Raw genomic sequence first — 15,613 nt, 5'->3', positions numbered from 1 at the left:
ATGCATAAATCCTGGGTCAAGGTACAGGCACTTTGGCAGTGATCTAACCCAACCCAGGGATGCAAATGGCTGCCAACTGAAAAAGAGAGGAAAAGAGAAGAAAAAAATAAGTGTGAGGAGGGAACAGGGCACTAATATTCCCACAGGGAGGATATTGTTTATGTCTCCACAGGAAATAGATAGAGGGACCAAACCCTATCCTGGAACACCAAGCCTTAAGGGAAATATACTGGCATGGAGCAGTTAACTAACAGAGAGGATGATGAGGCTGGGCCCAAGCCGAGCTATGTTGACCCCTTCCCCAGAAGAACATAATACAGAGGACAGCACTGAAGATATAGCCCGAGGAGAGTGGATGATCTGTCCAGACCACATGGGTATAAAATAAGAGGGAAAGGGAAAGAGAGAGAGATAGAACTTCATCATGCCCCACCAAGCATTGAGGATGACATCCCTGCTCTGAGTAGCCTCACTGACCCATAGTACCATGGGGGACAGCACTGGAGACACTGCAGAAAGTGTGCCTGGTCTGCCCCACCCATAGCAGGGTGAAATGTGAAAGGATGCAGCAGGGCAGCAAATGGAGCAAAGTAACCAAATCCCCAAGGAATCCTGAAAATAGACTTCTGACTCAGGGTACAGCATCTGGCAACTCATCAGACCTGATTGGAAAACACTCAGAAGGGTCAGCAGATAGAACTGGAACCATCTATCAGGATTTTGTTGTTGTTGTTGTTGTTTTCTCTTTTGCCTATATCTATCTATATAATGTAGGCAGGACAAACAATCCTGAGGAGAAAACAACGGGACCAGTGGTCCTGGGGTGATGTGGGAGAGGATGGAGCGGGGAGGGGTAGCGGGGAGCCAGCAAATTCAGGGATGAGGGAACAACAAGAGATCTAAAAATGATAGTGAGGAGGCCTGGTGGGGTTTGATCATGTGTAATGAATCCAAGAGGAATTACTGAAGGCCAAGTGGAGGCTGAGCATGATAGTGGCATAAGAGGAAGGTTAAAGGAAATAAAGGAAAGAAGTAGGAAGCAAAAGCTATTTATGATGTAAAGCTATAGGTATGTATATATGTAAATATATTAATTTATAATGAAAGGGATAGAGGCCAATGTACATATGTTTATATGTTACGTATTAAGATAGCAGATGGACTTTGGGCATCTACTCAAGACCTTCCTAAACACAAAAACACTTTGTTCTAATAACCTGGCACTCTTTAATACTCATCTTCCCAATATGATTACTGAAGACAACATGGATGCATAAGCAAATGTGGTGAAAAAAGTGGATGGTATCCGGCTATCAAAAGATACAGCCTCTGGGGTCTTAAAGGCTTGAAGTTAAACAAGCAGCCAGCCATCTTGCAGGGAAGCAAATAAGCCCACGTGGAAGAAGCACACCAGCCTGTGTGATCAAGTGATGTCCACAGGATCAGGTATCAGGTATCAAAAGATCCAAAACAATTATATTGATGTGAATGAGGTTGTGTTGGAGTGGAGACCCAAAGCCATTGTAGATAATTGGACATTCCTCCACAGAAGGGTTACAAGGAAGGGACAATTCAACCAGTATGCAGTATATCACTGACAAAACACACATCATTTCTCTAATTCCTGGATGCTTCCTCCCCACCACTACTATGACCCAGTTCTACCTTACAAATCCAGCTAGACCGGAGTACACACATTGATATAGATATGAGCTCTTGACACATGGAATTTAGGACAGATAAACCCCTCAGGAACAGTAGCGGGAGTAGTGAAATCATGAGGGTAAGGGTCTGGTGGGGGCTGAGTGGGGAAAAGGGGGAGAAAGGGGGAACCCATCACAAGATTGGATATATAGCCCACCCCTGATGGGGACAAATAACAGAAATGTGGGTGAAGGGAGACAACATACAGTGTAAGGCACAAAATAAAAACAATAGTATATCATTGATAATAAGGGTGGGAGAGTTGGGGAGGGAGGAGGAAAAAGAGAAGCTGATACCAAGGGCTCAAGTAGAAAGAAAATGTTTTGGAAATGTTGATGGCAATATATGTACACTTCCAGGTCACTTCTACTTCATTTGTTTGGTCAAATCTCTCCTCACTGTTGACAATGAATATTTCAAACTACCTTCAATTTGCTCCTCTCCTCTGCATTGGCAACCCCTCTTCTACATTCTCAATCTCCTCACTTTCAGTGGGATGACTTTGCAGAAAAAAAGTAAGCCCTTAGCTTCCTACCAAGTGTGCCTGTGTCTACATTAATCCTCTCTTTTCTTTATATTTATATTATAGGATTCCTTGCTCCTACCTAATATTTTCACCATGCTTTCCATTATGTTTGCCCTCAGCTTTTAAAACATTATCTATCATCCCTTCTCTCTCTTGTACATTCAATTATTCCTTCTGAATTAGATGTTTTCCATTGGCCCTTAAACGAGTCCCTCTTTTAAAGATTAAATCTGCCCTCACATCTCCATCACATCTAGCTCTTTCTGCCCTTCCCTGCTAAACCTCTCTTTTACAATAAGAGTTTCATTATTATTTAAGTGAAGGTTTATTAGAGCAGATTATAAGTTTTACAAGTTAGTTTTGTTAAGTGAGGCATTGTCAAATGAATTATAAATTTTCAAAAGCTAAAATGTGTTAAAATGCATCTGACATGAAGTTCTGCTAAGGTCAACATTTTACAATGATTTAATAATAAAAATTATGGCCATGATCTTACTTGAGGAAGCCAAGAGGTTGGGCTGAATTTCTACTCATTGTAATTAAACCCAGGAGTTCAATTTACTGTCCTATTACGTGTCTTCTCATAAAAGTAGATGATAGAACATATGTCAAATCTAGCTTTTGCTTTCTTGCCTGTCTAGTAATGACAATGACTGTGATTCGTAAAAGCAATTATTTTTTGTATATTTGAACTGTAAGTGTATTCTGGCTTTTAATTATTAAAATATGACTCAGAAGTAGATGCCAGATAAAATTTTTCTAAGTAATCTATTAAAGATGATCATTATCAGATACTGTATATACTCAAATCTAAGCTGACTCAAATATCAGCCGAGGCATCTAATTGTACCACAAAAACTGCATTAAAAATATGCTGAGAAACTCAACTTTTACACTACTACCCTGTTTCCCTGAAAATAAGACAGTGTCTTATATTAATTTTTGCTCTTAAAGATGCGCTAGGTCTTATTTTCAGGGGATGTCTTATTTTTTCCATGAAGAAGAATACGATACACATTTATTGTTTTATTAAAAGAGACCTCGCACTTCCTGTCTTCTCTGCCTACACTGCAGGCAACAATGAGCTGCGTGGCTGGCGCCGGCCGCTATGGTCCAGAGTCAAGATTTACGGTAGCTTCGAGGGCCTTATTTTCAGGGAGGTCTTATTTTCAGGGGGATGCCTTATATTTCAGTGAGAGGCAAAACTGTAAATAGGTCTTATTTTGGGGGGATGTCTTACTTTCAGGGAAACAGGGTATATACGGTATATTATATTTCATTGATCTTTCCTTACGAATAATAAAGTGGCACATATTATTTATAAAAATGATATAATTTGAATCATGATTTTTAAATTTCTTTAAAAACAAACTATTTTACTATATGAATTACATGAAATAAACAACCTATTTAAGTGCTCAATTTTATGCTGGTTGAAGATCATGAAGCTGGTAACTCTCTAGCTCACCACTTGTTAAAAATCTCTTAAATAATTGCTCTTAGGGGAGGGGAGAGAAAGAAAGAGAGGGAGAGAGAGAGAGAGAGAGAGAGAGAGAGAGAGAGAGAGAAGACAGATTGATAAAAGGCTGCAATATTTCCTACTAGACCACTTTCTCCCTTATATACTGACCTTTCAATTCCTGTTTATCACGCCTGGTCTGTAGTGGAGCTTGTTCATATGCTGTGCTTTCTGATGGTTATTTCTCTTGTGTGTGCTTAACTTTACAAAGCACTGAATCATGATTCACTCTCATCAGCTATTTTGTAAGGGTTCCAGGTGCTCCACACTCTACCTAACATTTGGTAGGCTCAGTTTTCTAATGTTAGCCATCTTAGTGTGTATAGTGTTGTAACTTGTTGTAGATTTTATTTGCTTTCCCTTACTGATTAATAATGTTCACCACCTTGTCATGTGCTTATAACTAATTTCTGTGTCTTCTATCATAAAGTGTTCACATCTGTTGGCCATTTAAAAAAATTTAATTGCCATCTTGTTTTTGAGTTGTGAAAAGATCTTTATATATTCTAAGGTACAAATTATCAACAGATGTATGGTTTGTGAATATCTTCTCCCAGTCTATGGCTTATCTTTTTACTTAATATCTGTGATCGTGGTTGTCTGTGATACAGTAGTAGTTACTTGTTGGGCTGCCAACTGCAAAGTGAGCAGTTTGAAACCACTGCCTCTCTGAGGGCTTTACACAATGATGAGGCTTTATATTCCAGCTAAGTCTTGGACACTCACAGGGACAGTTCTACCCTGTCCTTTAGAGTCACATGAGTCATAACTGGCTCCATGGCATGTGTTTATTGTTTGTATGCCTGTGATAGTCAGATGTTATGTCAATTTCATTGGGTCAGGCCTCTTCACAACATCACCAGGGTTCCCTCAAGTGACTGAGTATAAATACCCAACACCAGCCAAAAACTGAGAGGTGTAACAAATAGCCGAGCTAACCAAGTAGTATCATTGAGTTTCTGGTTTTGAAAGCTTCCCGTTGAGTGAGCTCCATGAAGGCAGATTTAGAATCACACATCCTTTCAAACATTGACCTCTGGGCTGGGGCCCTCCCAAACTTGGTCCTTGGCATATCTTCGTTTCTGTTTATATTGCTTGTTTTGAGGCTTCTCTGTTATTGAAGTTCTTATTGCAGTTACCTTGTTGCCATAATTTCTCTAACACAATTACAATGAATGATTAGACCTGAAAAAGACAGTGCTGTGGAGGAATAACTGGTGTGAAAATTATGAAGAAATTAGAAGATGGGGTACATGTGACTTCTGCCTCCTAGGAGCCAACTTTGCACTAATTCTATGGGCAGGTTTGTCCTTTCAGTTGGTACCCAGGAAAGTTATGCCCTATTCACAGTGAACTTGTTTGTCCTTTTGCCATTTCCAAGATACTCTATTGTTTTCTAGATTGTACTATTTCTGATGAGAATCAGTTTTTATCTTTGTACCTTGATCGTTAATGTGCATATTTTTCTCTAGCTGTTCTATCATTTATAATTTTTCTCTTTATCATTGTTTAAAACAATAAGATTTATGTGCCTTTTTCTAGTTTCTGAAGAATCTATACATTTGAAATATGGTGCTGGCAAAGAATACTAAAAGTACCAGGGACTGCCAAAAGACCAAACAAATCTGTCTTGGAAGAAGTGCAACCTAAATGCTCCTTAGAGGCATACTTTGGACATGTGAGGAGAGACTCATTCCTGAAGAAGGACACCAGGCTTGGTAAAGTAGAGGGGCAATGAAGAAGAGGCAGGCCCTGGACAAGATGGACTGACCGAGTGGTATAACAATGGGCTCAAACATAAGAACAATTCTGAGGGTGGTGCAGGACTGGGCAGTGTTTTGGTCTGTTGTATATAAGGTCGCAATGACAGAACAGACTCGACAGCACGTAACAATAACAGAAGTTCATTGAACTTCTTGGATAAGAGTTATGTTATATTTCATGAATTTCAGGAAATTTTGACCATTGTTCTTTCTCCTTTTACAGGATTCTAACTATATATACTATTAAACAGAAACGAACAAACAAGCACTGTCATCGAGTCCATGCTGACTCATAGCAACCCTATAAGATAAGGTACAACTACTTGAGTGGGTCTCCAAGACTGTAACTGTTAACAAGAGTAGAAAGACCCATCTTTCATGGAGAAGCTGGTGGTTTTGAACTGCTGACAGTGAGGATGGCAGCCCAAAACATAACCACTATGCCACCACGGTTCCTTACATAAAATTTGATTACTAACTATTCCCCCACTGAGATGTACTTTTTTTCCTCATCACTTTAGTTTGGATAATTTTTATTACCCTATCCTAAAATTCACTGATCAATTCTGTAATACCTAACCTGCTGCCATATCTGATGTAGTGATTTTTTTAAAGTTGAAGATAATTGGATTTTTTTCAATTGTAGAAGTTCCATTGATTCTAAGTTTAATTTCAATCTCTCTTCATATTATGTTCATGCTTTTCTTTATATTATGTTTAAATCCTCACTTCTGTTCATTCTGTGTTCTATGAATTCAGTTTTATGATAGTTACGTTTATTGTGCCAAGTAAGCTTCCATAGGAACATATAAGTAGAGTTTAATCAGGTTGCAGCTTGATTGGAGGGTGACAGAGATGAATGGCTTGCAGGAGGCCAGTCCCCTCTCTCTCTACTTCACCTTCCGGTTGAAGAGCCACACTCAAAGAGCTGGAGGAGCCACGTGGAGCCCACACCAGCGCTGAGATGCTTCCACCACCATTGGATCCACAAGACTTACTGGCTTGAGATCTTCCTGCATTTTGCGTCCTTGCTTGTGGCTGCATGAGTCTGAAGAGGGATTTATGGACTAGCATCAGACTTATGGACTTGATCTGGACTGGATTGAGATGTTTTCTCAATATACAATTGTTCTTTGATATAAAGCTCTTTCTTACATATATGAGTGTCTGGATTTGTTTCTCTAGTAAACCTGGACTAGCAAAATTTTTTGAAACGTATAACAAGATCTTTCCCCTTTCACTGGTGAGAATACAAATGTCTCTCCACTGTGTGCATACCTCATAGGAGCTTTCCTGATGATCATTCTGGTGAGCTATTCTTCCCTTGCAGTTGTTTGTGCTTGGACATGGGAAATTACTATATGCAGGAGCAACTTAATATTAGGCCAAAGACACAATGTGACCTCTATGCAGTTTGGGGGAATAATTCTCCATAGTGTTGCCGGTTTTACGGCATTGTCCTCTTACCAATTCCAAACACCTCAGCACCCCAGAACTTTTATCTCTTTTTCTTAAGCTTATGGGAACCACTGTGTTTTCTTGGCTTCTCGCTCCACAGCCCAAACTTCACCTCCAGGTATGAAAGCAAATGTGAACGTGAACTTCTTAGTTCACAATTCTTCCTTCACTCAGACCATACACTCTGGTGTGGCCTGTTGCCTCATGTTAAAAACAGTTCTTTCATGTGTTTTGTGCAGTTTTTAGTTGTTTAAAGTATGATGGCTGATTTGTTACTAGCCATTTAGTCACAGCTGGAAGGAGATGGTCATCTTTTTATTTTTAGTGGCTATCTTAACTCACTTTATGTGAGGACAAATTGAGAACAAAATGTAAGAAAACGTATTTATATTTGTGGCAATTTCAAAGATGAAAAAATTATTACTTGTCAAGTCAGAAAATGTGTTTTTGTCCTTGGTATGAGAGTTCATTTGGACATGGCAGTTAATTTGTCTAGGTTGTAGTTTTCTGAGTTTCTGGCCTAGATAATTCCAAGAAGTTCTATAATTTAATGTTGGGCAAACAGGAAATATCCTTCTGAAGCAAACTAATGGTAGAATATAGAAATCATTCTGATATACTTTTAAAGTTTATTTTTATTATCATTATATATTCAGAGCAAGTAAATGCTTTAAAATAGAAACAGTAAATATAGTAACTATAAAATAATATTTATAAAGGAAATACTTGCTTTTTTATAGTTAACACACATCCTATTTATTGCTTAACAACCTCTAATTAATTCAGGGACTATTCTTAACCATCATCAAGAAAGTAAAAACATATTTAGCTGAATAGTCTTATTTGTTATGTACACATTTTTTTAATGGGGAAAGTCATATTTTTTGGGGGTTGAGGCTTCATTTTGGAACAAATAAACTGGGTACTGAATAATTATAAATAATCTGACTACTAAATAATCAGAATAATCTAAAATTATCTCATTATAAAACCCCTGAAGTGCACATTAAATCAAAAGACATCGATGGCTATCCATGGCCTCTTGGTGATAAGTTACATTATCAAGTTCTATATTTTAAAAGTCTGCTCTCATATCTTTCAAGCTATGTTAATCCTTGGTGAGCGAGGCATGTTTCCTCTCACCATACTTATTCATTTTGTATGCTGAGGAAATAGTCAGAGTAGCTGGCCTCCATGAAGAAGAATGCGGTATCAGGATTGGACGAAAGCTTATTAATAACCTGCAAAGTGCAGATAAGACAACACTGCTTACTGAAAATGAGGAGTACTTGAAGTACTTGCAGATGAACAACAAGGGTGACAGCCTGTGTCAGTCTGGGTAGACTAGGGAAACAAATTCATGGGCACTCATATGTGCATAACAGAGAGCTTTATATACAATAACAACTGAGTATTGAGAAAACATCCTAGCCCAGTCTAGTCCAAGTCCATAAGTCCAAAATTAGCCCATATTTCTGATACCAATCTATAAAGTCCTCTTCAGACTCACAAAACACATTCAGTGACACCAATTGCAGGATGACCACAGGCCAATTGGTAAAAAGTCTTTGGATCCAGTGGCGTTGCAAGCATCTCAGCACTGGCAGGAGTCTCTACATGACTTCTCTGGCTTCAGAGGTCTGGCTGCATCAGGATAGGTCCATGTGACTTCTGCAGCTCAGGGCACTAGCTTAGTTCCATGTGTCTTGTCAGCTGCAATGTCTCCCATGGAGTGAGCCAAGAGAAAGTGTCTACCATCTCCAAGGAGGAAAACCAGGATTTCCCAAAATTCTCAAGAGAAGGCCATGCCCACACAGAGGCCTCATTGGATCGGACCCAATTAACAGACTAGACTCCACCCCTTCACACTTAATCCTCTCAAGTCCCAAATTGACACCAGATTATGTAACTACCACACAGCCTTTAATATGGATTATCACAACTCAATATAAAGAAGACCAAAATCCTCACAACTGGACCAATAGGTGACATCATGATAAATGGAGAAATGGCTGAAGTTGTCAAGGATTTTTTCTTGTTGGATCCACAACCAATGCTCGTGGAAGTTGCAATCAAGAGATCAAAAAGATGTGCTGCATTAGGTAAATTTGCTGCACAAGACCTCTTATATTGAAAAGAAAGAATGTTATTTTGAGCACTAAAGTGTGCCTGGCCCATATTATTTTCAATTGCCTCATATGCATGTGAAAGTTGAGCACTGAATAAGGAAGATTGAAAAAGAATTAATGCCATTTAAATTTGGGTGCGGGAGATGAATACTGAAAGTACTTTGGCTTCCAAAAGGACAAACTGATCTGTCTCTGAAGAAATACGGCCAGAGTGCTTCGTTGAGGCAAGGATGCTGAGACTTCATCTTACACAGTTTTAACACGTTGTAGCAATGATGGTGAGAATTCTCAGGATCCGTCAGTATTTCCTTCTGTTCAGTATAGAGTCACTATGGGTCAGAACCAACTCGATGGCACCTAACAACAACAGGGGTCAGACATGCCTCCGTGCTCCATCCTTCTCTACCAATTCTAGCACCAACCATTCCTCCCATGCCGCTCTACAACTCTCCTGGGTTTGATAATTCATTGCAACAGCCACACAGAACTCAAAGAAAATACTCAAGAGTAAGGGGTTTATTAGGGAGGCGTTAATAAGTTACCACAAGTCCGGATCAGTAAATAGTAAGGATACAGCCATTGGTCTGCTGTAACACCCAGCCTCAGCAGCACCAAGTCTCTTCTCAGTCTCTCAGGGGTATGCTCCCTTGTCTGCTGCCTCTGTGGGTCAGGAAGCCGGCCCACGTTGCTCTGTCTCACAGTCTCAGAGTCACTGGCCAGAGAAGAAGGTGCCCCATAGTCTCATCATAGTCTACTCTGAGTCTTCATGCTACAGTTTCCAGTATATTGAGGACCTCTGCCACTTGAGACAGAGATCTTGGACATGCTTTTCCAGTGATCCTAGGATCTCTCTCGGCTCTTATAAATGGAGCAATGGCATGGCTGGAGGTGTGAATGTTGTCTTTTAGGCAACTATCACTCCCCAAAACTCGGAAGCATGGTGCCTTAAGTCATGCCCTCTAGTAAAGTGGTCTTAAAGATGGCCCTGAGGAAACAAAGGCTGTGACCTTTACTAAGGTTAGCATTTAATCTACCTGTAACAGAGAAAGTCCTCAAAATGGGATTACAGCCACAGGTTGAGAATCCAGAATAACAATCCATCACATAAGGAATTTGTCCTCCTTTCAAACTTCTTGATTACTTAATCTTTTAAAATTTAACAAAGGAATTCCTTTTGATTTCCCTCCGATGATTATAAAATAGTCCTTTCCCCTTGGGTCCATTCTGAGCTCAGGGAGAACTTTCATGCTTTAGCTAGTTTAGTTTACATAAGGTAGCTGGATAATTTTATGTCAACCTGAAGGTATATAAAAGTGTAGGGATGAAGTAAAAATGTCAGTCAATTTGCATACTGATGACTCCTTGATGGTGTAAGAGTAGGAGACACTGGGAACTACTCTATCTCCCTTTGCTTTCCTGCCCACTGGGACTGGGACCCTGAGGGAGCTGCTGGAATCCTGCCATGTTTCCACCCACCTGGGATCCACACGACCCTGTACCCATCAAGTTCCTGTGATATTCTTGAATTCTGCATCACTGCATATGGCTGTGTGAGTCTGAAGAGAGACTCAGGGACTAGTATCAGACTTATGGACTTCAGTTGGACTGGGATGGAATAATCTCTTGATATATAATTACTTCTTGATGTGTTTCTCTAGTCAATGTGGCCTAACCCAGTAGCTAAAGCACAGTGATATTCCATAATAATAATCCCACAAGAATTATCTCCTTATCCCACTGTGATAGCCTTCTTCACACCAGAATCTTTTACCTTCTACTCAGTTTTATATTATTTAGTATTAACCTAAAAATAGCTATTATCCCCTAACATTCTTAATATTTTATCATAAAAGAGAAAAGAATTTATGCTTTTTTTTGATGCCTGTCACCTTTCTAATTCTACATTCATTTGGCATTTAATCTATAAACTGAGCCTTATTTTGTGGTTATTAAAGAGCTTTCCAATTTTGAACTTTGTTTCTAAAATAATTAGCTAACCTTATCCAAGCTTATTGACAAGCAAAAACCAGCATCTAAGTGCCTCCTCTCTTTTGCCTCATCCTTAAGTATAATATGGTGATACTTAGATTAATATTATAAATATATCTATTATCAAAATTTTTCATGAATTTTGTACATTGTGAAGATTCTTTAACTCTGCTAACAGTTACAAAGAAGTAGAAAATAAAAGCTGGGGGATCTTTGATCAGCCAGTTTTAAATAAATTGCTTTCTAGAGACAAAAAGCAAAATAGCAGTGACATTTTTATTCATACTCAACCTTTCATCTTAGAACATGTAATCTCTAAGAGTGACTATTACCTCAATTCTACCACCAAGGCATAGAATGACAGAGATTGAACTGAAGTGAACTCAAGAGGTGGTCTAATCTAGCTTCTATCTCCAAGAAGGACTGCATTTTAACAATCCAAGAGATGTGTCCATCGTCTCTATTTCGCAGAATCTCCAGGGAAGATGTTACAAGTTGACTTAGCAATTTGTTCTGGTGTGTAATATCCCTTGTTTTACTCATCATCCAAATTGGTAGATAAGAAGAAAATAAAGCCTGGCTTTCCTAGAGTCTCAGGAAATGTTCTTATTCATTTGTGGTTACAAAACCATCATAAAAATAGATAGATAAATAAATAGATTGCTTTTACAACAAAGATTTTAAGCATCTAGTCTCCTATTCATTTGTTCACTATTCACCTTTGGCAGGGGAGGAGACCATACATATATGACAAGAAATACTTTAAAATTTCTTTCCTAAAGGTTGCTTGAAAATTACATGACTTTTCCTAAATTATTGCACATTTTAAAAATGTATATGGATAATTTTAAAGGCCGTCAACTTTGCTTATTCTTACAGGGAGCAGGAATGTTTTGGGGTCTTTATACTGTTTTAAATGGAAGCAGGCAGATTCCACTCCAAGGCAGTGAGTTTGGTTTATTTGTTTATTTTTCGTTTGTCTGTTTTGGTGGTTAGCTTAAGTCTAAATATTGTAATAAAATACTATAACCAATTAGAAGGTTCAGCTCCATGTAGACATAACTTTTCATCAGGTAAATTGCTGGCTATGTTAGCCAAACTATTTCTAGACACATCCCAGCGGTGCTGTGGTCATTTACGTTCCTAGCGAACTAAGCACACTCTGGCCAGCTGGATCTTGAGTCCAGTATAATACCTTCATAACATTTTACCACATATTCATTGACATGGAAAACCCACATGTCTAAATCCACTGGATTTTTTAAAGTCATGAAAAGTTTTAAAATGAATTCCTTAAATATGAACACAGAATTACCTTTTTCATTGTTTCCTTTCCCACTGAAATCTCATGCCCATCCTGTCCCATGCCATTCTTAAAAACCAGGATTCGGACTGAAGGCTTCTCTGTAAGTTTCTTCATTCTAACAGAAAGAACAGGCTTGGTTTGCTGCCTTTTGACATCAGTAGGAAGCATCAGCCCATTCATTGTCCAAGTTACTTTCTTCATTAACAACAGATGGTCTAGAAGACAATTTTTTTAAAAGTCAATATTTGGCTTCAAAATTAAAAATGGACACATTCTGCTTCCCTTTTCCCTCTTATCCATATCATATACACTGGCCAGTCTCCATTTAGATGCTGGTTTTCTGAAATGCTACCACCAGCTTCCCACTAACCGTGACATAAGCTGTAGCAAGCTGTCTGCACTGATAGCCTGCATAAATCATCATTTCTGAAGGGAACAGATGTTCAGGGTATGAAAGAGTAATACCACAATTTAGTCCTAATTAAAATTCACCTTAGCATGCCTCTGTCAATGATCAGATGCGCCCAGCTTCTCACCCATAGAAAGGGTCCAGTGTCCTTTGCTTACTATTAAACAAGGTGATTCCTGAACTTTTGTGTTCCTTCAGGGGTGGGAAGTGCTGTCTTCTTTTTCATAGGATTTCTTTATTCATGTTGCCTTAAAGATGGCGACCTTCAAATACTATACTTCTGCTATCGTTCTTCTGTGACCAGAATGAAGGTGCCTTTTAGGACAACTTTCATGAGAGATTCAAACTATCTCACTGAAAATAAAAAAAATAAAATGGTTTTTCATTAACAGTTTACTTTGGCCCATACATTTTCAAAGTTGAGTTCAGGAATTTCAGTTTGAAAACTCCCACTAATATTAATGGGTGTGCAACTAAATTACTATGTCTGACTTTGAAAATGTAAGGGTAAGAATAGGATGTGGTATGTTGCATACTAAGCTACAGTTAGCAACCCTCTCTTTTCAAGAGGTTTTGTTTCATAAATAAATAATTTGTACCAAGCTATTTATTTGTGCATTCCATTCATTTTAGATAATATGTTTTTTCACATAAATTATAAAAATATAATACTTCCTCAGCTGCACTGTATTTGTCCTAATGAGTGAAACATAATTTTATTTACATATAAATGCAAATAGCAACATTTATTTGTTCAAATTCCCAAATAACCATTCTCTGTTAGCACTTACCTTGAAAGAAGCATTGCCTCTTTGACTTATAAATAGTATTTTACATAAAAGCTGTTCACTTTGATATGAAATGCAAGCAAATAGCCTTCAAGTCCCAGAAAAAAAATTAAATGTTCAAAAACTCACTCTCCTGTCTTCATTCTTTCTCCCTGTCTCTATCAGTTTTTCTCTCTCGCTCTCTTTCACACACACACACACACACACACACACACACACACACACGTGCAGAGCTATAAACAAAACTTGAGGAAAAAGAACACGAAAATATTTTAAGAACATACGTGTAATTAAGCCTCCAAGGGAAAAATGTTTAAACAGAAGTAAATTACTATATTTTACCACTTTGTAATATAAAATTGATAGAAAGTAGAATCAGAAAGATGAGCTGACAGTTAATGAATCCTTGTAATTTGATGGGAAATTAGATGCCTCCTAAACCAAACCAAAACAACAACAAAAACTAAACCCACTGCCACACAGTGGACTCGATTCATAGCAACTTTTCCCTAAGAGTTCTGAGCTATCAATCTTTATGACAGCAGACAGCTTCCTCTTTCTCCATGAAGAAGCTGCTTTCAGTACTAGGAGAGAGTATGAACTCTACTTTCCAATGGCTCATTTTGAATCTCAGTATTGCTATTTGGTGACTCTGGAGAAGTACTTCCCTGGTTCTCAACAGATGGTCTAGAGATAATTTTTAAAGTCAATATTTGGCTTCAAAATTAAAAATGATTGACACATTTTGCTTCCCTTCCTCCGCTCAGACTGTTATTAGTGGCCATCGAGGCCATTTTCATTTATGGGGTAACCCACCCTTGCAGAATAAAACTGCTCCATAGAGGGGTTTCAAGGCATCGAGTGGGAAAACTCCAGTATCTTATGAGAATTAAATATCCTATCTCTGTGAAAGTACCTATCATGTCATCTTCTTGAAGTCTATCTGCTTATTATTTAGCTTTAAAGTACATTAAGGAGCCCCCATGGTGCTGGGAGTTTGGCACTGGACATTACCTAATGTAGGTGAAGCACTGAATTGCAAGATCTGTGGTTCAAATCCACCAGCTGCTCTGCAGAAGAAAGGTGAAACTATATACTCCCATAAAAAATGTACAGTATCAGAAACCCCATATAGGATCACTGTGAGTCAGGGTTGACTTGATGTCAGTGGGTTTAGAGTATATCAATGTAAATGGAGGAGCAGTCCAGGAAAACTAAACTAAATAGCAGTTTTTGAGATAAAGATGAGCTGGATATTTAAAAAAATAATTTTATTGGGGCTCTTACAGCTCTTATAACAATCCATACATCCATTGCATCAAGCACATTTGTACATGTGTTGCCATCATCCTTTTCAAAACATTTTCTTTCTACCAGAACCCTTGGTAGCAATTCCTCATTTTTTCCCACCCTCGTGAACCCTTGATAAATTATACATTTTTTTTTATATCTTACAAGCTGGACATGTTAAAGAAAGGAAATAAAGTAAGTTTGTGTAGAAGACATAGGAAGGGGCCAGCAGGTACAGGCCAGGATAAACAACTCAGGGCCATTGAATTGATCCTGACTCATCCGACGTTATAGGCAGGGTAGAGTGGTCTGTGTGGGTTTTCAAAACTGTAACTCTTTTAGGAAGTAGGAGGTCTCATCTATCCCTTGGAGCAGCTATTGGTTTAAAACTGCAGACCAGTTGTTGTTGTAGACATTGTTTTACTTTCTGTTGTTGCTTCATTGCACTCAGTCTGGTGATGGTACATAGCATGTCCACCTGGAAGAGATAGGCGGAATAAACAAGCCAGAAGAGAGAACAATGGGATGACAGATCAGGGGAACATGGGGGTAGGGGAGGGGGGAGGAAGGGACAAGGGAACAACAAGTGATCCAAAATCAATGTCAACGAGGGTGCGGGAGGCCTTGCAGGACTGGATCAAGGGCAATGTAACCGAGAGGAATGCCTAAAACCCAAATGAAGGCAGAACATGATAGTGGGACAAGAGGAAAGTACAAAGAAACAGAGGAAAG

General features: G+C 38.7%; 1 protein-coding gene across 1 annotated transcript in view; it reads right to left on the bottom strand.

Moving 5' to 3' along the window:
* Window positions 1-15,613, bottom strand: part of DCDC1 (doublecortin domain containing 1) — a 497,394-nt gene that overhangs the window by 447,770 nt on the left and 34,011 nt on the right. Inside the window, exon 5 of the mRNA XM_045291000.1 lies at window positions 12,404-12,609. Coding sequence (XP_045146935.1) covers window positions 12,404-12,609 — 206 coding nt within the window. The remainder of the gene's footprint in view (window positions 1-12,403; window positions 12,610-15,613) is intronic.

The sequence above is a fragment of the Echinops telfairi genome, unplaced genomic scaffold, assembly GCF_000313985.2.
Source record: "Echinops telfairi isolate 266 unplaced genomic scaffold, ASM31398v2 ScPeMD7_60;HRSCAF=208, whole genome shotgun sequence".
NCBI lineage: Eukaryota > Metazoa > Chordata > Mammalia > Afrosoricida > Tenrecidae > Echinops > Echinops telfairi.
The sequence above is the reverse complement of the archived record's forward strand: the minus strand, read 5'-3'. Positions and strand labels throughout refer to the sequence as shown.